The 21,917-nt window shown below is 46.5% G+C and overlaps 2 protein-coding genes across 6 annotated transcripts in view; both read left to right on the top strand.

Moving 5' to 3' along the window:
- The first annotated feature begins 1,420 nt into the window (after positions 1-1,420).
- Positions 1,421-16,518, top strand: LOC128331786 (cathelicidin-2-like). Of its 2 annotated transcripts, XM_053265655.1 has the most exons (4): positions 1,428-3,502; positions 5,990-6,097; positions 7,578-7,664; positions 14,440-16,518. In XM_053265655.1, exons 1-4 carry the CDS (start codon positions 3,314-3,316, stop codon positions 14,578-14,580), a joined length of 525 nt encoding a protein of 174 aa, XP_053121630.1. In that variant the 5' UTR covers positions 1,428-3,313; the 3' UTR covers positions 14,581-16,518. The 2 variants fall into 2 exon arrangements, with proteins under 2 accessions (XP_053121631.1, XP_053121630.1); XM_053265656.1 differs by lacking the exon at positions 7,578-7,664 and having other exon boundaries at positions 1,421-3,502.
- An 870-nt stretch (positions 16,519-17,388) lies between these two features.
- LOC128330399 (cytochrome P450 2C19-like) overlaps positions 17,389-21,917 on the top strand; it is a 29,293-nt gene continuing 24,764 nt past the window's right edge. For 2 of the 4 annotated variants that reach the window (XM_053263220.1, XM_053263223.1), the window contains exon 1: positions 17,389-17,562. The gene's annotated coding sequence lies outside the window, so the exon portion shown is untranslated. Of the gene's footprint in view, positions 17,594-17,987; positions 18,118-21,917 lie in introns of all 4 variants that reach the window. The other 2 variants (XM_053263221.1, XM_053263222.1) reach the window with 2 other exon arrangements.

The following is a 21,917-nucleotide window of genomic DNA, read 5'->3' on the forward strand; positions in this document are numbered from 1 at the left end:
CTGTGATGAATTGCCCATCTTTTGCTTCCCATGTTGAGCTCATAACAACCATGTGTCTTATTGTGCCACACATATAGTGCTTGCCCTCAAGAAGGTATTTCCCCCATGGCTCCTTAGCTGCATGGAGAGACACATCTTCTAGGTCAATACATTTAACAGAAAGCCATTCCATTTTAAGAATAAGTTTGACATGCTTGTATACACATGCAATTTTAGCCAAGCTATTTTAAAACAAACAAGTGCAGCATGCTTAAGGTGGTGTAGTTTTTACAATCTGATTTACAAATTAAACATGTTTTAAACGATATTGCTTTGTAATGAATGTCTCCCATTCTCCTTTTAATATTTTCAGAGACCTAAGCAATTGTCCTCCCAAGCAGGGATGGAGCAAAGGGTCCTCTCTCTTTTGTGGGCAGCTATGGAGGCCTTAGCAGATTTTTCTTCACCACAGATGCTCGCTGCAGGCCAAGACGGAGGGCGATTATAGTGAGCCCTTGTAGAAAGGAAGACTCATTTGCTGTTCTCTTGCAAGGAAGAGATGGGGTTAAGGAGATGGTTGCCGAGTGGGTCTTCTGTAGAAATGAGTCCTTGAGAGGAGCCTATGTTGCTAGTGCCCCTTGTTAAGCAGGGTCCATCCTGGTTTGCATTTGAATGGGAGACATGCATGTTTGAGCACTGTAAGACATTCTCCTTAGGGGATGGAGCCACTCTGGAAAGGGCATCTGCATGCTTGCATGCAGAAGGTTCCAAGTTCCTTCCCTGGCAGCATCTCCAGATAGGGCTGAGAGGGACTCCTGCCTGAAGCCTTGGAGAAGCTGCTGCCAGTCTGTGTAGACAATCCTGAGCTAGGTGGATCAAGGGTCTGACTCAGTATAAGGCAGCTTCCTATGTTCCTCCTTCCAAATGGCTATGGAATACATTGGATTTCCAAATGGAAATTCATTAAGGGAATTTATTTCCCTTAAGGGATAGAATCTCACAAGTGAGAAAACCTACAAAGACCGGAGTCCTCCACAGAAACTCTGTGGGTGACAATATGACGTCTGAAAGGAAATGTGCTACTAGGGACATGCTATCACCCTCGTGACCAAAATGCTGTCAGTGACTGGGAGTTGCAGAAGAAAAACAGGGAGGCACAAAGAGAGACAGAGCTGTAATAATGGGTGGTTTCATATACCCACACTCGTAGAGTGCGTAAATTCACAATCAGGTAATGACAAGGAGGCCACATTTCTAGACACGCTGTGTAGTGATCAGCCTCCCCTCCCTCTAAAGCAGGGATTTTCAAGGTTGGGTCCCCAGATGTTATTGGACTTCAACTCCCATAATCCCCAACCAAAGGACACTGGGGCTGGGGATTATGGGAGTTGAAGTCCAATAACATCTGGGGACCCAACATTGAGAAGCCTGCTCTAAAGAGTTAACAGTGAGTGAACCCTTGTCTTGACTGATGGACTGGTGAACTCCAGGGCAGCCAATCAGTACACCAGGTGGGTGGGACCTAGAGAGTAGTTGCTGGAAATTCTGGGAACAAGAAGGGCGGTCTTTGTTGGAAAGGCTTAGTGAGGGGCAATGGAGTTTTGCTCCCTCATGGTATAACTCTGTAGATCCTTGAAAGAAAGGATTGCAGGAAGCTTGATTCTCATCAGGAATTAGGTGAGTTCAAGGAAAAGGGAATTCAGCATAGGGAACAGTTTTAGTCAGACTGTGCGTTAGGAACTTATATTTCTCTGTCTGTGTGTGCTTTTGCATATTCCTGATACTGTTCTATTGTTTGTTTACCTGTAACATAATTAAAATAAGAAACAATAGTCTATGCCCATCCTACCTAAGGTGTTGCAAAAGATTCTATAAACAGTTAAGTGTGCATTAAGACAACCTATTTTTGTAACCTACTAAGTATTTTTTTTTTTTTAGTGTATCTAAGAAAGCTAGAAGCCTCAGATGGAAACAGTCTGTAGTATTTGAATAGAACTGTTTTGGGGTTGTCGGTTTTTTTGTTCTTTTCTTTTTACAAGCCTCTCAGAGTTGGCTGAACTCAGGAAAAATGGGGGCAGGGGCAGAAGGGGGATTTCTCTGGTGCAAAAGCATCCTCAAGTGCTTAGCAGCTGTCGGTTTTCTCATCCTGTGTAAGGATCCAGCTAACACATGGAAGATTGTGGTTTATCTACTTATCCAATAGCAAAATAAAGAGAGTTTTATCTGGGTTATCCCACCCCATGCCCAGAGATTTTCTGTAGACAAAGACGTGGGGGGTGGCGGCAGCATTTTGAATCTACTGGCAATACAGAATAGTTTTATGAGATGCCCACTCAGGTAGCTCAGCAGGGATGACTCAGCATTTTCTTCCCCTCATGTGAGCTAGCTCTGAGATAAAGGCTTTAATCTGCTACATGCTGAATGACTGTGCCCTAGAACAGTTGGTCATTGAACCAACCAGAGAGAAGGTGACCTTGGACTTAATCCTGAGTGGTGCCCAGGACCTGGTGCATGATGTCAGTGTCATGGACCCTTTAGGGAACAGTGACCACAGTGCAATCAAATTCAGCATACATGTGGGGAGAGAATCAGCGAGGAAGTCTAACACAGACACTTTGAAATTCATTAGAGGAAACTTCTCTAAAACGAGGAGTTTGGTGAAAATAAAACTGTAAGGGGAAATCAGGAGAATCACTTCGCTCCAGAATGCATGGAGTTTACTTGAAACCACAATACTAGAAGCCCAGTTAGAATGCATACCAAAAAGGAGGAAAGGTACCACCAAGAACGGGAGGATGCCAGCATGGCTAACAAGTAAAGTTAAGGAAGACTTCCTCCTGAAATGAAGAGAACAGAAAGAGACACAAATGCTGGAAAAAGAAATGCAAGAAAAGGATACATACACATACCCCTCTGCTATTTTACTTGGGATCAGCTGAGAATATCCTACAGCAGAGTGGGAATGTGAAAAAAGAATCCCGAAACCAAACTCTGTATTCCGGTTTTTTACCACCAAGAATGCCTGTCCTGTTATTTTTCCCTTCCGCTGTGCAAATCCAGCTGTGCAAATATCCCCTTTCCAAAAGATGTGGATTCAGAGCATAGGGGCTTCTTCTCTCTTGCTTTCCTTCTGAGCACTCTGGGAACTGAAAGCATTCAAGCTTTGCTGCGCTCCAATCTGGAGTCAGTGTTTGCTTGTTTTAGGAGGATGTGGGCTTTGCCAAGTTGATTAAGCAAGGTCCCAGTCTCCTGCAGCTGAGTGCAGTCAGTTGACTGTCCAGCAAAGCAAGCACCACTGCAGAGTTTCCTAGTGTCAGAGTGGAGTGGATTAACTATGGAGGGGCTGCTGCTGTGTGCCATAGTGGCATCTCTTGGGGTCGCTGGGACAGCTGCTCCTTCCGTGGAAGTTCCCGTAACCCTGGCTCCCCTTGACGTGGCCCGGATTGCTGTTGAAACCTACAACCATGGAACTGGAACACAAGCTGTCTTCAAGCTGCTGAAGCTCAGAAACACCCATAAAACGGTGAGGATGATGGGGCACAATCTAGGAATTTCTCCTCTGCAAGACCCTCTGATATGATTGTGTCTGTCATATGTGGGGCCATTACAGAGCAACGTAAGCAAAACGAGAAACCCCGGCCTGAGATGTTTGCAATCTAAATTGTGTCAGGGCAAAGTATGTGTGTGTGGGGGGTCTCAACACAGCGAGGTGGGGAAGCATAAAACAAATTCTGCCAGATTAATCTCTTTTTGATTGGGTTACTTATTTAGTGGGTTAGAGGGATGCTGTGGACGTAATTCACCTGGATTTCAGCAAAGCATTTTTAAAAGTTCCCCAAGATATTAGGGGATGGCTGGCTAAAACCCAGTTTGGGAATGTGTGTAGACACGTACACACAGAATCTCTCTGTGTAGTGGAGAAAGGGGGAAGGGAAGAGAGAGCGAATAACTTATCCGCCTGTTCTTGCATTCAGTCCAAAGACGTGAGAGAGATTTTGAACTGTCAAGTCCTCGGAGAAAGAACTCTTCTCATCTTGTGCTGCGCTCATATGCATATGTATGAAGAATGGCTTGACGTGCACGGCAGTATGCCATGTAGAGCCGTGTGACACCCAAGCTGACAAAGACGGCAGGCAGATAATGACTTCCGTGATTAGCTCTAAAAACTTGAAAACTTTGCAGTTTCCCACAAATTTCTACAGGAATATTGTGACTTTGGGGTGTTTTCTGCAGATTAATGTTTTCAAAATACCAAGGAAAGAATAAAGCATTGCCATGGCAAAACCTTCTTTTCCTTTTTAGCAGTCAGTCCGTTACTTCGGATAGAAAATGTTGGATTAGTAAAGTTGGCCACCATACGGTTGCTTATTATGCATTTCAGGCTATATTTTACACACTACGCTGGGTGTGTGTGTGTGTGTGTGTGTGTGTAAGTGACCCTTTATCAAAGGCCATCATGGCTAATAGTTCTACTAGGCTCATAAGCAGTCCAAAAAATACTACCCTGTTTTTTCATTCAAATTGTACTCATCAACCCATGTTGAAGCCTGGAGTACCAAAGCTTTAAGTATGTGTAGCTGAAACAAGTCTCCCCTTGTTTATTCCTGCCTCCATTTCCTTCCCTTTCCCTGTTGTTTCCCCTGTGTTGCTATCTAGACTGTAAACCCCTCAGGGCAGGGACCTGTCCTCTCATTCTTTATATAGAACTAGATAGACAGGCAGACAGGCTCCCAAGTGCATGGAATGAATGGCGCTAGATCCCAGGGGCAGGAAACGGTGTGTGAAGAGCACCCAGGGTATATTTGGCTGCGAATGCAAATCGGGCACCCTAAAATGTAAGGAGCTTAAATAAAGGGAACTAAAACACAAGACAAAAACTTGCTTTTTAATTCTACAAAACAGAATGATTGTTGATGATGATTATGTGCCCTTCTTCGACAACAAAAGAGTTCTCAAAGGAGTTTGCACAGCAGCAAGTGTGAGAAAATGTTTCCCTGCCCCCAAAGGACTTGGAATCTGAAAACAGATTCACACCCATGCCGGAGAGACCAGCAACGGCCCCTGGAGAGAGGCTGTGCTGGGGATGGATACAGGGCCGGACTCGGGGGCACTGAGAGGGCGGTGGAATTAATGTGGGGGGGGGTGCGCTAGGTTTTGAGCAGAATGGGTGCTTAAGGGTGGGAGTATTCTCTGCTGCTGAGTGCGGAGGGGCACAGGGGCACCCTGCAGGTGGGGCACACCGGGAATATGCCCCATTGCCCTGTGGGCCAGTTCGAGTCTGGATGGATAGGGCTAGTTGCTCTCCACCTGCTGGATATGAGAGAGGTATCCCCTAAAATGGTGGGTCCTTGCCCACTTAGCAGAGATTGTGTGGAGGGGGCATGTTCTAGTCCTTCTAGCAGGGCTTATGTGCATGTTTGTATGGGGTCTGCAGAAATTGCCTGGGCTGTGTGTCGCCACCCTTTCTCTTTCCATTGAACTCCCCCCTGATCTGGCACTCTGCAACTGCCTTTGAGCATGTCCTTCCCTGCGGCCTTCCTCTCTCCCCTATGGCTTCTCCATGTGAGGGTTGAACGCGGCTTTGCTACACTTAGGCTGGTGTGTATGTGGGGGAGTTCATACGATGGGACCATTACAGTGATGTCAGGACGGTGACAGAAAGTGCCATTCATACAGCCAGTGGCATTATGATCATAATGCAATTCTTAACCATTCGCAGTCACTGCGCATTATTTGCGTCCTCAAAAAGTAACACTTTGGTGCAATGCTCAAAATGGCGGAACTTTAGGCACCTCCTGCCACAGCAAAGCTGCCCATCTGGGAAAGCTCTGATTCTTCCCTCGCTTTGTTGTCTTCCTGTCAATGTTTAGATTGCAAGCTCATCAGGGCAGGGAACAATCTCTCTTTCTCGTGTGCATGGAAAAGCACCATGCAAGATGATGGTACTCTAGAAGTTGGAAGTCCTGCAAATAACCTTCTTTCCCCTTTGTTGCTGGTCTCTGTTCCAAAGAGGTTTAGCTGGGGGACGCACTTCAGCTTGAACTTCACCATCAAGGAGACCACCTGTCGGAAAACGAGCAATTACAGGATCGAAGACTGCCGATACAAGCCTAATGGGGTAAGCACAGGAATACTGCCTGGCATACAGAGTGACAATGGGCAAAGACACACCCATGCAAAAAGGTCGAGTCGATGAGTGGATGCTCAGTGTCACTCGCTCTCTTGTGCTCTTTAGGATGGCAGATAGCTTTGCATCATTCCCCTGCAATGGATGTGGACTGAGGGAAAGGTTCCACAGCAGGAATTGTGCACAGTTTGCACAAGAGTGCCCTCTTGCACCAGTGCAACACTAGTCTGGAGTGCAGGCTCCCAACTCCGAGGAGCTGGCTAGTGCAACTTCCTTGCACTAGTGCTGTATTAGTCTCTGCTACCCTGTTCTTGAGATATGCTCTCATATCATGCCTGCTGGAGCCCACCCTCCCATGAGGCCAGAGGAGGTGGGTGGCCATAAAAGCAAGGCTGTCCAGCTGCAGCCCTCTAGCTGCTGTTGGCCTAAGATTCCCATCATCCCCAGCCACAGCGATTAGTAGCCAGGGCTGATGGGAGTTGTAGGCCAACAACATCTGGAGGGCTGCAGTTGGACACCCCTGCATCAAAGGGTGCCATGAAATGCAGCAAAGCTAGAGACAGACAGATCGGCCAAGATGCAGTCCTCCTGGGATGCTCTCCTGTGCAAGCCACATCAAAATGTGCAGAATCCATACAAAAGTACAGTAGATTGGCTTAATTTCTATGATGAAACTTTAGAGGGGAGCTGACTCCTGAACAGTCTGCATTAGGTCCAGCATCTATTCTGCAGTGGCCAACCTTTGCATGAAGACAAAGGCCTTCTTGGTTGTTTGCCCCTTGCATCTGCTATGCCAAGGTAGACTGCTTCTGATTATGGAGGATCCACCCAGGGCCAAATGACATATAGCAGAGGGCATTGCACCCTCCACACCTGTTTATTGGAAGTACTGAATGAAGTTCGTTCATTTTTGAAGAGATGTCATTGGTGTAGGTAGGATTGCCAACTATTCAGCTGGGCCCTGTGACCATGCCACAAGAGCCCCTGGTGGCGCAGTGGTAAAATTGCCACCCTGTAACCAGAAGGGTACAAGTTCGATCCTGACCAGGGGCTCAAGGTTGACTCAGCCTTCCATCCTTCCGAGGTCGGTAAAATGAGTACCCAGAATGTTGGGGGCAATATGCTAAATCATTGTAAACCGCTTAGAGAGCTCCGGCTATAAAGCGGTATATAAATGTAAGTGCTATTGCTATTGCTATTGCTATGCCTTTAGCAGCAGCTTGATGTGCAGACCTTAACAGATGATAACAACTATCTCCATGTAGTATCAAAGTTTAACCTACTGCTTTCTGCAGTTCAAGAAAATTTTAAAGGCACAGGAGGAAGCCAGGTCTTTTGTCTGGTCAGTAGGCAACCCTAGGGGGTTCAGAAAAGATTAAAGTGCATAAGCGGGGGCGGGAGGGGGGGCAAGGATGCACATTCTGGAAGTGTTGGCTGACTCATAAGCAGACTCTTCCTCCTCCTTCCCCAGCCAATAAGGTATTGTTCAGCTGAGGCATCGGTTCTCAATTTCATGGAGGATGCACCTTTGACTTCAGCAACGTGCAGCCCCTTGCAGGTGAGTCAATTGCCAACAGCAATGGGAAAATAAGTGGGATTGGCGGCAGGATTAACTCCTGACAAGCATCTCGAATATCGTACCTTCCCTCCAGGTTTTCTGGGGCGCTCTGTTACTCTTCCACTGACCGGTAAAGAAAACAAAACATTTGCCAGGAGTTTAATGCAGGATGATGGTTGTCCTTTAATTCTGTTTTCTCTTGGGCTCTTTAGTTTAGTTGTGATTCCAGAGGCATATCTACAGAAAATAATGCCTATGGCAAGCACTGAAATTGCACCCCTGTCCGAGCACAAAAGCAACCTGCCTCAGAGTTATTTGGCTTTATTGGTGGGACAGGAGGGTTAAGGGCCTGTTTCCCTAACTTGCAAATGGTTGGGGCATCTAATATAGAAGGGGGAAACATTAATTCCATCTTAGCTTGAAATTGTCCCTATTGCTCCCATTATGCCAGAAGGTTTCAGGAAGTCTTTAGAGAGATTTGTATTCGGAACATTGTTCCTCTCCGTTTTCAAAAATGTTTTTCAAAAAAAGGCAGATCTATTCGAATGACTTACAGTAGTTGTCAGCTTAAATGTTAAGGGGGGGAAAGGGGGCAGGAGAGAACACAATCCTCTAAGAGAAAATTATGCAGGGATTCTAGAAGATACAAGATGCAAAGGACAAATGAGAGATGGGCGCTCGCTTAGCTGCAAGCAGAGTCTCTCAAGGAGCACTGCAGCGACCCGGAACTCCTCCTGCCACACCTTACGTCACAAACTGCCAAAGTTAATTATAGCATAGGAACATAGGAAGCTGCCATATACTGAGTCAGACCATTGGTCTATCTAGCTCAGTATTGTCTTCACAGACTGGCAGCAGCTTCTCCAAGGCTGCAGGCAGGAATCTCTCTCAGCCCTATCTTGGAGATGCTGCCAGGGAGGGAACTTGGAACCTTCTGCTCTTCCCAGAGCGGCTCCATCCCCTGAGGGGAATCTCTGACAGTGCTCACACTTCTAGTCTCCCCTTCATATGCAAGCAGGGTGGACCCTGCTTAGCGATGTGGACAAGTCATGCTTGCTACCACAAGACCAGCTTTCCTCATAGCAAGTTTCTAAAGGAGAAGGAAGCCTAACCAGGCAAGGGAGTGGACCATTTTTCGGAGAGGCTGCCTGAAACGCTACAGAGAGAGAGAGAGAGAGAGAGAGAGAGAGGCTCAGACTGGCTTACCAGTCAGCAGAGCAAACTCCCAGCGTACCCATGCTGCCGGTGCCAGCTTTCGTGCTCAGACGGCGGCGGGGCATGTGTGCAGGGGGGGCGTGCCGGGAGCTTTCTCTGCTGCCCGGTTAGTCAGTCTGAGCCTGCACACTTACGCAAACATCTCAACTAGAAGTTTTAACAATAGCAATAGCACTTACATTTATATACCGCTCTATTGCCGGAGCTCTCTAAGCGGTTTACAATGATTTAGCATATTGCCCCCAACATTTCTGGGTACTCATTTTACCGACCTTGGAAGGATGGAAGGCTGAGTCAACCTTGAGCCCCTGGTCAGGATCGAACTTGTACCCTTCTGGTTACAGGGCGGCAGTTTTACCACTGCGCCAACCGGGGGCTCATTTAGAAATTTAGGTCCATTTAGAAATCATGCCTTGGATCCAACAGAGAAGGCAGCTTCTAACCGATTCTCCTCATATCAAAACTGCAAATCAAGGAGGTTCCAAAGCAGGCTCTTCGTTTGGGCAACCAAGAAATGAAAAGAAATCCCCTGACTCTTTCGGGGGGGGGGGGAGACTTCCTACATGGACAAACAAGACGCATTACATTCAAGCAACTCTCTCAAAGCAGCCCAGCCTAATGAAAACCGAGTAATCCATATAGAGTGTTTTGAGTTGTTGTTGTTGTTGTTGTTGTTATTATTGTTGTTATTATTATTATTATTATTATTATTATTATTATTATTAATAATAATAATAAAAAACTTACCTTATGAATGTGTGTGGAGCAGCAGTGACTTACCAAGCAAAGACATGGGGACTACGAGCTGGGGAAGTGTGCCATACATTTCGCTCCCAGGCCGAGACCAGACACAAAAGTCAATAGATCCACGAGGAAGGAGGGGGAAAGAGTTCCTTGCCGCGCTTTTTAAGGTCCCTCAAACTTGGTGCCGAGGCTCAGACTGGCTTACCGGGCAGCAGAGCAAACTCCCGGTGCGCCCCCCCAACCGCGTGCCCTGCCACCGCCACCCAAAAACAGATGCCTGCCAGCGGCTACCGGCGCCTGTTTTTGTGCTCCGATGGTGGCGGGCCGCGCAGGCAGGGAGTGTACCACCGGGAATTGGCTCTGCTGCCCGGTTAGTCGGTCCGAGCCTGCCAGCCCCTCATTCATTCCTGGGCAGCATAAGAGGGGGTGAGATCACTGGAGCGTGCTGATTGGCCAGCAGGGGGAGATCGACACAGTGAGAGGTGCGCCTCCTGCTCCAAACTGTTGCCAGGTCAGAGCTTGGCCGCCCAAGGTGTCACGCCACCCAGCCGAGCTGCATGCTTGCAGGATGCTTCTGTCGCTGGAAGCAGTGGCACCGGTATGGCACCCCCTTCAAGTGGCACCCAGGGCATGTGCCAAGCCTGCCTTACCCTAGATACTCCTCTGAATTGTGCTTATTGTGGTTTTTGATTAGCATGCATTGTTTTGATTGGTGTCATTGCTGTCGTGTTGTTGTTTGTTTGTTCTGTTTTAAATTATTGTAAGCAAAGGCAGAAGTATCTGGACAACTAAATCCCCAAATGCTGTGAATATGAAGCAATGTTATAGGATTTCCAACTCTCTTTCTGGCGGGAACCGCACACCCTGGAAGTTTTACTCCCACACGATGACCCTTGGTTGAGTGTTTTTCAGGTTGATCCAGCCGCCCAACAGACTCATTCCCCTGGCTTTCAGTGAGCTCTAAGGTCACAGTCTAGTTCCCCATTTCATAACATTCACACACGAGCAGCACGCTGTTTCAGGTAGCTGTGTGTGGATTATTGAGAGAGATATCCCTCTGGCATATCTAATCTAGCAAGGATTCTAAACTAGTTCAGCACTCATGGTTATCTCCCCTAAGGAACTCTGGGGAGTGTAGTTTCAAGACGGTACTGGGCCTATTCTGTGGAAGTGCCTCAACCTCTTAACAAGACTATAAGACAGGTTTGTGGGTGCTGGCTGGCAGGAGTGGCTGGGAGGTGTATGCAGTGCTAATCAAGAGCCTGAATATCATTGATGTACATTATTTATTTATTTGTTTGTTTGTTTGTTTGTTTGTACAGTCAGACAGGTGTTATTGACTGGTTTGTTTTATCCAGACATCGAGTCCTTCCCAAGGACCTGGGATGGCTGGATTTTATTATCAATGTTGTTGCTGTTATTATTATAGATATTGTCACAGAAAATAGGCTGTTCCCAGTAAAGTTGCTTTTTGTAATTGGCTGATGGTGATTTCTGTGGCCCCTATGGTGTTGAGGTGCTCTTCAAGGTGCTTTGGAGCTGCACCCAGGGTGCCAATTACCACTGGGATTATTTTGGTCTTTTTCTGCCACAGCCTTTCAATTTCAATTTGTAGATCTTTGTATTTGGTGATTTTTTTCTATTTCTTTTTCTTCTATTCTGCTATCCCCTGGTATTGCTATGTCGATGATTTTAACTTGTTTTTCTTTCTTCTCAACTACAGTTATATCTGGTGTATAATGTGGCAGATGTTTGCCTCTTTGTAGTCAGAAGTCCCATAATATTTTTACATCTTCATTTTCTACAATGTTTTCAATTTTATGGTCCCACCAATTTTTGGCTACAGGTAGCTTGTATTTTTTGCAGATATTCCTGTGTATCATCCCTGCTACCTTGTCATGCCTTTGTTTGTAGTCAGTCTATGCGATCTTTTGACAACAGCTGATTAGGTGGTCCACTGTTTCATCCGTTTCTTTACAAACGCGGCACTTGCTGTTTGTTGTTGACTTTTCTACTTTTGCTCTTATTGCATTTGTTCTTAGTGCTCATTCTTGTGCAGCTAGTATTAAACCCTCTGTTTCTTTCTTCAAGTTGTCCTTCTTCTCCTTCTTCTCCTCCTTCTTCTTTTTATTATATTTATTTCTTCTATTTCTATACCGCCCTTCCAAAAATGGCTCAGGGTGGTTTACACAGAGAAATAACAAATAAATAAGATGGCTCCCTGTCCCCAAAGGGCTCACAATCTAAAAAGAAACATAAGATAGATACCAGCAACAGTCACTGGAGGTACTGTGCTGGGGGTGGATAGGGCCAGTATATGTAATTGAATTATATGCTATTGAATAAATGAGGGACAAATGCTGTCCCTATAGGGACCAACACTTCATCCCTGAAATGAGGGACAGTTGGCAACCCTAAGCTAAATTCATCTGTTGGTAGTGTGGATGTGGCTTTCCCTTTCCTGACGAGGAAGAAAACGTGGTCTCCACGCTGTGTTTATTATAACCCAAGTAATTGCTTTATTGATACAAGACAGTTTCAGCTGAAAATGGGTCAGAGAGAGCCCGTGCAGGTCAGAAACCCGATCAGACCCCAGAGACCACTTGCAAAGTAAAGAACACTGTCTTATCTGGTCAAATGAGGAAGTTAGATCATTGTCTCAAGTTGCTTCAACATTTCAGTCAGTTAGCTGGACAGTTACATGTGTATATTAAAACAAGGAAGTTACAGCTTAACTTTTTCAATGCTATATTTATCCTGGCTTGAATATTTATCCTTCCTAGAACCCCATTTGCTCTTGTCTCCTGCCCTGCCCCGGTGTTAATGAGAGCTGTGTGCATGCAGGCTGGCCATGTGAATGAGAGCTGGTGCATGCAGCTCTGCCACAAGAGGTGGTGACAGCCAACAACCTGGACGGCTTGAAGAGGGGTTTGGATAACTTCATGGAGGAGAGGTCTGTCATCGGCTGCTAGTCGGAGGGCTATAGGCCACCTCCAGCCTCAGAGGCAGCAGGATGCCTCTGAATAGTAGCAGCTGCAGGAGAGTAACAGCAGGAGGGAGGGCATGCCCTCAACTCCTGCTGTAGGCTTCCAGTGGCATCTGGTGGGCCACTGTGTGACACAGGATGCTGGACTAGATGGGCATTGGGCCTGATCCAGCAGGGCTGCTCTTATGCTCTTATGCTTCAACGCTCCAATGCTCCAATGCTCTTATGTTCATTTGTCAGGTTAGCTACACAGCTCTACCTGATGAGTGGCCAGCCTGCAGACAGCACAGTTCTCAGGTGGGGAGGGAGAGAGGGGAGCAGCCCAAGTTGCTGCTGGAAAGCAGAGGCAGCTGCGCTTCCTTTGGCAGCTACTTTGGTGCCATTACTGACAACCACATATTAGCAGACAATTATGTTTGTTGAGTACATCTTTAACTGAAAAACAAAACCTTCTTGGCTTTTCAACCAGTGGAAGTAAAATCACTACAGCAGACGGCAGAGAGTGAAGAGCCTTCCAAGTCAAGGAAAGCACATCGGTGGGAGGAGGGTTTGGCACAGGAGAACTATTTACAGTCCTGATGGCCAAACGGAGGTGCTCCAGCTGTTCTTGGACTAAAGCTCCCATTATTCCCAGCCACATAGCTGGGGATGATGGGATTTGTATTCCAGCAACATCTGGAGAGCCTCAGGTTGGCCATGCTTGCATTACAAATGTGAATTCAGTTCTGGCTCAGGTTCACCAGGATGTCGTAGCTCTCCTCTGGTTCAGACATGAACTTTAAAAAGTGGCTTAGACACTTTTTGAACTGGTTCTGATATAATTCATGCAGATAATAGCAAACTCTTTTGTTGGCAAGAGAACTGCTTGTTTTTGTCTGTTATAATAGTAGTAGTAGTAGTAGTAGTAATAATAATAATAATAATAATAATAGTAATAAATACAACAAAATTATAAACATGAAAATAAACATGAATCATATAACTTAAAGCGGGACATCTGATGACTGAACATTTGGTGATCCTTGCCCCTGAAATCCCTGATACATGGGGATTCTCTGTGGCAGAGATGGGCAAACTTGGCCCTCCAGGTGTTTCTGAACTACAGGGGGAGAGTAACTGGCCCTATCCACCCCCAGCACAGTACTTCCAGTGACTGTTGCTGGTGTGTGTCCTATGTTTCTTTTTAGAATGTGAGCCCTTTGGGGACAGGGAGCCATCTTATTTGTTTTATTTCTCTTTGTAAACCGCCCTGAGCCATTTTTGGAAGGGTGGTATAGAAATCAAATTAATAATAATAATAATAATAATTAATAATACAACTCCCATCATTCCCAGCTACATGACTGGGAATTATGGTAGTTCAACAACAGCTGGAGAGCCAAGTTTGCCCACCCTTACTCCGTGGTCACTCAATGGCGAGGCATCTCTCCCCTCTGGGGCACATTTATCTCTTCTCCACAGTCTCCAATGTTTCACAGGTGAATACAGGGTAGGCTATAACACCCTTACTCCCTTTTCAGTGCCCCAATATCAGAGAGGCTTTCCCCCCATGGAACCCGAATGAACCTGAACCTAAAATATTTTGAATGACTTGAATCCCAAAGCACAAAAGGTAGTTCTGTGCCCTGTTGAAAACCAGATGTTCGGTCATCAGATGTCCAGCTTTCACTTATACGATACATGTTTGTTTTCATGTTTATAATTCTGCATGATGATTCCACAGCCATATTTTATTTTCAAAATCACAGCCATGTTTTATTTTAGAAATTAAATACCGAATGAAGACACGAGAAGGTGCTTACTCTTTCTTTTCTATTCCTTCTCTTTTAGCGAGGACACAGCTCCAGCAACAAGAAACCAAACTCCAACCCTAGGCCACAGGCAGCGAGAGCTTTGCCTGAAGTGCATGTGGAATATTACTTGCCATCATCCTTTTCTACTGCGGCTCTGATGGCCATTGAAGAAGAGTGAAGGCAGCAGCACAGGGGTCAACAAAAGCAAGGGTCCCTTGGAGAGCCTGTGGCGGCCCTCTCTGCCCAGAATTGTTGCTGGTATGGCCTCAAGTGAGCATTTGGCACAGACTTTCTGAATTTATCTGGCTGGTAGAACACTGTCATAGGCTGATGCCAGAGGACCCTAGCACTCTGGCATGTGGCTGTGTTTTTTTTTTTTTTTTGGGCGGGGGGAATGTCAGAGCGAGATTTGGTGTGTTCCCAACAGCGCCATACAAAATGTTCCCGTCACTCCATTGTTTCTGATCGGAAGACCGTTCAATCTCACCTCCATAGATGTGCACAGTATTGAGCGCCCGCTGGACTTTCTGTGACTGCTTGAGCTCAGCAGGTCTTATGCAAAACCCTTAGGATCCTTTTCTTTAAAAACAAAACCGAAAGAAGCCAACCAGAGTGTTTCCAATGTGATTTTGAGAAGGGGAACTGCTTGACAGTAAATAAAGAAAGCAGGGCAGGAAAGTAACCCATTGTGTGAACACAGCCATGGGCTGCTCCTGCTTCCTCCTTTTTGGTTCTGAAAAGCAGCAAGGAAGCATCAGCCTAGTGAGAGCCAAACTTGGGCCCCCAGATATTGTTTTTTAAATTTCTTTATTTCCTTTAAGTAATAAAACATAAGATCATCATAAAATCAAACCATGTTTTCAAAAGAAAATAATAATAATATCTAAAATAATATATGAACCAATGCACCAAGAGGGGAAAGAAGAAGAAAAACCTTCTTCTTAGGATATAACTCTTCACAATACAAACAATTTGTTAAATTGGACCAGATCCCAAATTTTCCTCGTTTACCATTTCATTGGGGGGAAAACAGAACAAAACCCTATTCAAACAATAAGAAACACATAAGTTATCCAAAACTGCCAGTCAAGATTGAATTTATCTTGCCAGTGTAGTACAACAATCTTTTTGGCAATTCCCCATGCTAAAAAAATCCATGACTCATAAATTCCATAATTTGGGGATATAATCCAAAACAATATGAATGTCTTTAATAACCAAAGATTGCTGTACAGTCATATTAACAATCTCATGAATTTCAGATCAAAATGATACAACAACAGGACAGGCCCAAAATGTACGTGTGCTTCTGCTGTGTAAACTTCATTCTGAGGTCTAAAGAAGCACATTTCACTGTCTTCAAGGCAACTCACCATTTATTTAGGAGAATAGGGCACTCAAGTTCAATATTTTGACGTTCTTGAATATTAAAATCAGTCTTGTTCAACCTCAACCCTCAAGTTTAAAGCAGCATGAGAAGAGATAAACTGCTCCAATGCTATGAGAAACCCAATATACCTCCCCGCAGAAAAGGATTTATGAGAAATCTTTAAACTTTACTTTCCCACAACATGAGGTTTTTGGGCATATAACGGTTAAAGGCCTGCCTCTGTCCTGCAACTCTCCATATATGTATCTTACAGCATTAAGCACAGGAAAAGATACAGATCTGCAAACAAATTACAAACCTAATTCCTGCCAGGACTTCCAGGATAATAACGTCCAAGTTGCTTCCAAAGACCGGTTGACGCCTGAATGGTACCATTTCATCCCAATTATTGTTGGACTACGTGGCATAATGGGCTAGGGATGGTGGGAGTTGTAGTCCAACAACATCTGGGGATCCATGTTTGAGATTCCCTGACATTATCCATTCATTCTAATCTTATTTCTAAGCTGGTGGCGGGGGGGGGGGAGATTTTCATGTAACATAAAAGTTTGCTTTCAATATTTTAGAAATGAATTAGTCCAGCAAAAGGCATTGTCTTGCTTTCCAGTGTATGGAAGTGACTCAGATTTACAAGGAAGAGCTTGTTGAATATAATCGAGAAAAACATGTTGTGTTCTGCAACATTTGCTTTGCTTTTCAAGTTGCAATAAACTGTCTCAAAATTTCCTTAGTGGTGTCATTACTTTGCTTCTACTTTCTGAGGTTAGTCCCTTAGTTTACAGATTAAACACACCTGTTTCCCTGAATCAAACATTACAGAGCTAGGGGACCCTGGAGTACAAGCATAGTTCTCCTGGGTGCTTTCCAGGTTACCCACTCAACAGCGGCAATCACATTCAAAACATAAACAACAAAGCACCCAGCAGGGGGAGCAGTCTCGCGAAAATGAAGAAGACAATACTTAGCTAGATAGATCAATGGTCTGACTCAGTATATGGCAGCTTCCTGTGTTCCTATGTTGAGAGAGAGTACTTAATACTCAGGAGATACTCTAGGACTGCGTAATTTCAATAGGGCTTCTATAGAGTAATTTAGAAACCAGTGAGATCAATGGCTTTCATGCATGCATAGGACCACAGTATAACTGAAATTGGTGGAATTTACTTCGGAGTAAACAAATAAATCCAGGTCATATGGATCCATATATGTATATAACTAGGCTGATATCCAGTGAAATGCTGTGTAAGAATTTGCCAGGATCGTGGCTGATAGACCAAGCAAGTAAGCAAGCAAGATCCCGTCCCTTGAATCTCCTTGAATCTCTTTTCTTGGCAAGTTTTTCAAACAGCGGAGGTGGGGGGGGACCCTCTGTGGCACAGCCAACCTATTTCAACTGCACGAATCACCTCCTCTTTCTCACTCTTCCAAAAGTGGTGCTGTAGTTCTATTTAAAGGGGGTGAGTGGAAGAGACACTTTCTCCCGCATTTGATCCAGAAATGTAAAAGGGATGGGATGCATGGTAATAACCTCCCAAAAGTTGAAAGGGGTGGGAGGAGTTTAGGGACACTGTGAGATCTCTCCAGTATCCACAGCAACGGCTGTAGCTTGATTCCAAATCAGGCTGTCAGCACTCGTCTTGTTTGAAGGAGGAGAGAATTGCACACTTGTCGCTTTACAAACAGTCGCTTCTGGTTGTGCTAACAAGATATTTATCTCAAGCAATTTGCAAGCCACCCCCTCCAAAGGTTGATTGTGCCGTGCCTGACCTGGTAGGAGAGACTTGTTGTTTCCCTGCTCTTTGTAGGTGAAAGCTTTTCTCTTGTGTTAGTTGTTGTTTGTTGTGCTGGGGGAATTGCAGTTGGGTTTTTGGCTGCAAGAAAATGAAGAGCAACTTCTCCATTCCTTTGTGTGGCCCAATCCTGGCACTTCTACTCAAAAGTAAGCCCCACTGAGCCCCACGGGTTGCTCCTAGTAAATGTACACAGGGTTGCAGCCATGCCTGCCAGTGCTTGTTTACTCGGAAGTAAGAAGTCCCTCTGGATCGAGTGCTTGCTCCTGAGTAAGTGTGTTCAGGCTTTTGGCATGAGACACAGCAAAGTTTTGCTGCTGCAAGGGAAGAGGAGCCCCCCCACACACACACCCCACTGCCGCCTGAGGGAGTCTGCTTTCTTTTGTTCTGTGTGTTTCCTTCCAGAGCTGCTTGGCTACAAGGCATTTGGCATGGAGAGATGTGGGGGCAGGGATCGGCCGGGGAGGAGAAACTGTGCAGTTCTCTCCACTCGACAAATTAAGCCCTGACATAACTAAAGCCGTGCAAACTCAGAGTAAGTTCATTTCCCCCTTCGTCGCCTTCTTTTCCACCCCTGCTGTGGCGCTGGCGATGGGTCTTCCCCTGCCTGCCCTCTATCCCTCCGGTTCAGGCCAGCCGTACATGCTCACCTTGATGTGCTTGAGCTGCCTCACAATGTGCTCCCTCCTGAGACCCCGTCTCTGCCGAGCTCCGAGGTGCCATTTTCCTCCACTACTGGCCACCACCACAGCACCCTCTATGACTACTGAGCGTGTTCTCCTATTCAAACAGCCACTAGTTGTGTGTCGTCACTCAGGACACCTGCGCCTTCCTACACTTCGTAGGAAAGGTCACAGGGACGGGGTGAATAATAGTTTTTTCACTGCACGTGTGGGTTTTGATGATGGGTGGGAGGATGAAGCAAGGACAAGGAGTGCGGACAAAGCATCACGGCTGAGCACTGTATGTTTGTTTACATTATATTAAAGGAGTGAACGTGAATGCTCCGTGTAGGAGCGGCTTCTTTTGCGGAGCGTTCATTTTCTGTAAAGAGCTGCACATGTAGGGTGGAGATGGGGAAAGGAGGGAGGGAGGGAGAGACAGAGACGGCGCGAAATGGAAGGATCAATTTCAGACTTGGAGTAGCTGGGTGGGGAGTCATGCGACTTGCCTCTGAGGGGCCCTCAAGGCAGCGGGCCCTGAGACAACTGCCTCCCCTTGCCCAATTATAGTTATGCCCGTGGATAAAATTAAGTGCCCTACAGTTAGGGGGTTTAAAGTAAAGCAGCCACAAAATGGCTCTGTTTCACAAAAAGGTGGCCAGAAATGACCTCCATGGTCATTTCCAGCTGACTCCGACCTGCAGATATGAAGAATTAACCCCTTGTGGGCCATTTTTAAATGGCTGGATCCATGTGTAGAGGGATTGTACTCTGAGATTGGTTGGAGGAGACAGTTAATGGATTAATGGACAGTTGTGGAAAGCCAGATGGGGAGTTACAGCAATGTGGGGGAGAAGCAGTGTGGAGGTTTATTTCTGAGTAAGTCTGCTCAGGATTGCCACATCCTTTTCTTCCCCCTTCTTTCTTATTTGTGAGGCAGAGAGTAACTCCCTCAGACTTATTCAGAATTACCTCAGTTGACACTGTCTTTGCTGCCCTACCTAGGCAAGATAATTGAGAGGATGGTGGCCTCCCAGCTCCAGAAAGTCTTGGAGAAAACTGGTTATCTAGACCCATTTCAGACTGGGTTTCGGGTGGGCTATGGGGTGGAGACTGCCTTGATCAGCTTGCTGGATGATCTCCAATTTGGAATTGACAGAGGGAGTGTGACTCAGTTGGTCTTTTTGGACCTCTTGGCTGCTTTCAATACTATCGACTATTGTATCCTTCTGGAGCGTCTGAGGCGGATGGGAGTGGGAGGCACTGCTTTGCGGTGGTTCCGTCCTACTTCTTGGACAGGTTCCAGATGGTGTCCCTTGGAGACTATTGATCTTCAAAATCTGAACTTTTGTATGGTGTCCATCAGGGATCCATATTGGCTCCGATGGTCTCCAGGCTCTTTGCTATCTCTACATAGACCATCATCTCTCAAATCTTCAAAGCAGTGACACGGGGCTCTTGAATGGTTAAAAACACACACAGAGAAGATCCCAATCATAAATTTCCTCTATCATGCCTAGTTTAGCTCTGATTTGCAGCAGCTTTCCAGGGATTCTCTCCTCCTCCTCCTCCTCCAGAGATGATGGAAACTGGGACCTTCTGCCCACCTTGCTCCTCTGCATCGGGGGCTGTCATCTGGGGGCACTTCTGTGTTCCATCACATAATTTTCTTAGGACAAGCATGAGGAAACTTGAAGATATACCTTGGTTTTTACCAGAACCCTAACGTCTATCAGCTGGAGTCAGCTGCAAAATGAAGGCTCAGGGGCCATACGCTGAGATGACCTGCCTGCATTACAAATCTGGTAAACTTAGTGCCTCGTTTGTATTTCTTGTTGTTTTCCATTGGAATGCTTCACTTGCTTGAGTTAGGGATGTGCAAACCGGCTCGAATTCAAAGCTTGTGTGGCGACACGACTCCTCTGAGCCAGGCCCTGCCCGCAGCTCTCTTCCTGGAGAAGCTGCTGGGTGAACTCCGGACTTCGCTGACCATGCCAGAGGGGTGTGCACTGGCTGGAAGACTGAGGGCCGGGGTTCTCAACAGGCTGGTCAATGGGTTGGGTGACAGGGAGGAGTATGTCCTAGCTTGTCTCTGTGACCCGACCATCAAAGGCAATGTTGTTTGTGCAGATGATTTGCCCAGGTGGAGGGACCTCCTGGTTGAGAGAGTTAGGCAGAAGGAGATCACTAGGACCCTCAGAGACCAGAAGGGTGGTGATGGTGTGCCCCCCGAGTGTGCATGACCCACGCCCAGCAGCAGTACTGTGGGCGACCCTTCAGCTCCTGCCCCCTCTTCTTCCAAGTCCAGCGGTATGGCATCCAAGGCAGTGGTGCTGACGCAGCAGGCACTTCCTCCCACAATATCAGCCCAGTGTATGTATGTATGTATTGGTTTATTTCAGCCCAAGGGCAGCATAAAATCAGCCCAGTGGTTTAAATGGGTGTGCCATGGCACCTTGCCTGGTTTGCAGGAGGCTTGGCCCACAAGGCCCACCAGTGCTGCGCAGTGCGTTGCCCAGTAATTGGAAGAGCCTGCTAAGGAAGACACCACAATGGACCACGTGCAGTTGTGGGCGACTTGCCGCCAAGTCTGGCTGGACTTGGCGGTGGTTGCTCTGCGCCTCCTCTCTTGCCCACCAATCAGTGTCCAGATCAAGCAGGTGTTTCCAGGTGCTGGGGATGTGGTAACACCTCCTTGGTCCCAGTTGGATGCTCATGTGGTCAAGCAGTTGGTCTTCCTCAAGATCAACCTCCCCCTGCAGGGCTACCCCGAGCTGCAGGTTGAGCTGGGCGAGTGAATGGCCCATGGTTGGTCACCTGCCTGACGCAGCCTCTGCTCATCCTTACCTTCCCCCCTTCCACCTTCTGCTGATGTTACAGCTGTGCCAACCAAGTCAGCGTAGGGACTGCGGTGTCACAACACAGGAAGTGTGGAAGCATACTTCCGAGAGATGCCGTGACCCCATTGCAGGGTCTAATCTGGAAAGCGCCCTGGTGAACATAAATGTACCCCTCCCTCTGGCCACTGCAACAGGAACCCTCCCTCCCCCAAGCAGATTCAGATTAGGAGTTTTAGACACCAAGAACTGCTGTGCTGGCATTAGGAAAACCCATGAAGGTGACAGGGTTCACCTATAAACCGACCTGTAGGAAATTCCATCGGAGACAGAGAGGGCACCCACCCCAGCTTAGATCTCTGAGCAGCTGGCACAAGTCATTCCTTCAGAAGAGCCCGATAGCACTGCCAACCCAGTGTCCTCCAGCAAGGCCCCTTCCCCTTCCTTACAGCCTCCTCCATCACTACAAAATCCATAGGAATAGAGGTGATGCTACTCCAGGGTGGGGCTCCAGCTAGTTGTTAAATGGGCCCACATGGGAGGAGGGGGGAGCCAGTTCAGATGCCACCTCCGAGAGAGAGGGAGAGAGTTAAAGGGCCAAAGGAATGTCCCTTTAGTTGAAGCAAGTAGCAGGAACAGGGTTCTCCTATAATAAGCCTAAAAATTATATTGCTTATGAAAATGACAATTTGTAAGCTAATAATTTCAAACTTTGTATGCCAGATATGCTCAACGAAGTTTAAAAATGTGCCTAATTTCAAGGAGATCCAGTAAAACTTGCTACAGCGAAAGCAAGTAAAAAAGTATGGGAAATTGACACTTCGACCCTCTCTTGG

This window comes from Hemicordylus capensis, chromosome 6, assembly GCF_027244095.1.
Source record: "Hemicordylus capensis ecotype Gifberg chromosome 6, rHemCap1.1.pri, whole genome shotgun sequence".
NCBI lineage: Eukaryota > Metazoa > Chordata > Lepidosauria > Squamata > Cordylidae > Hemicordylus > Hemicordylus capensis.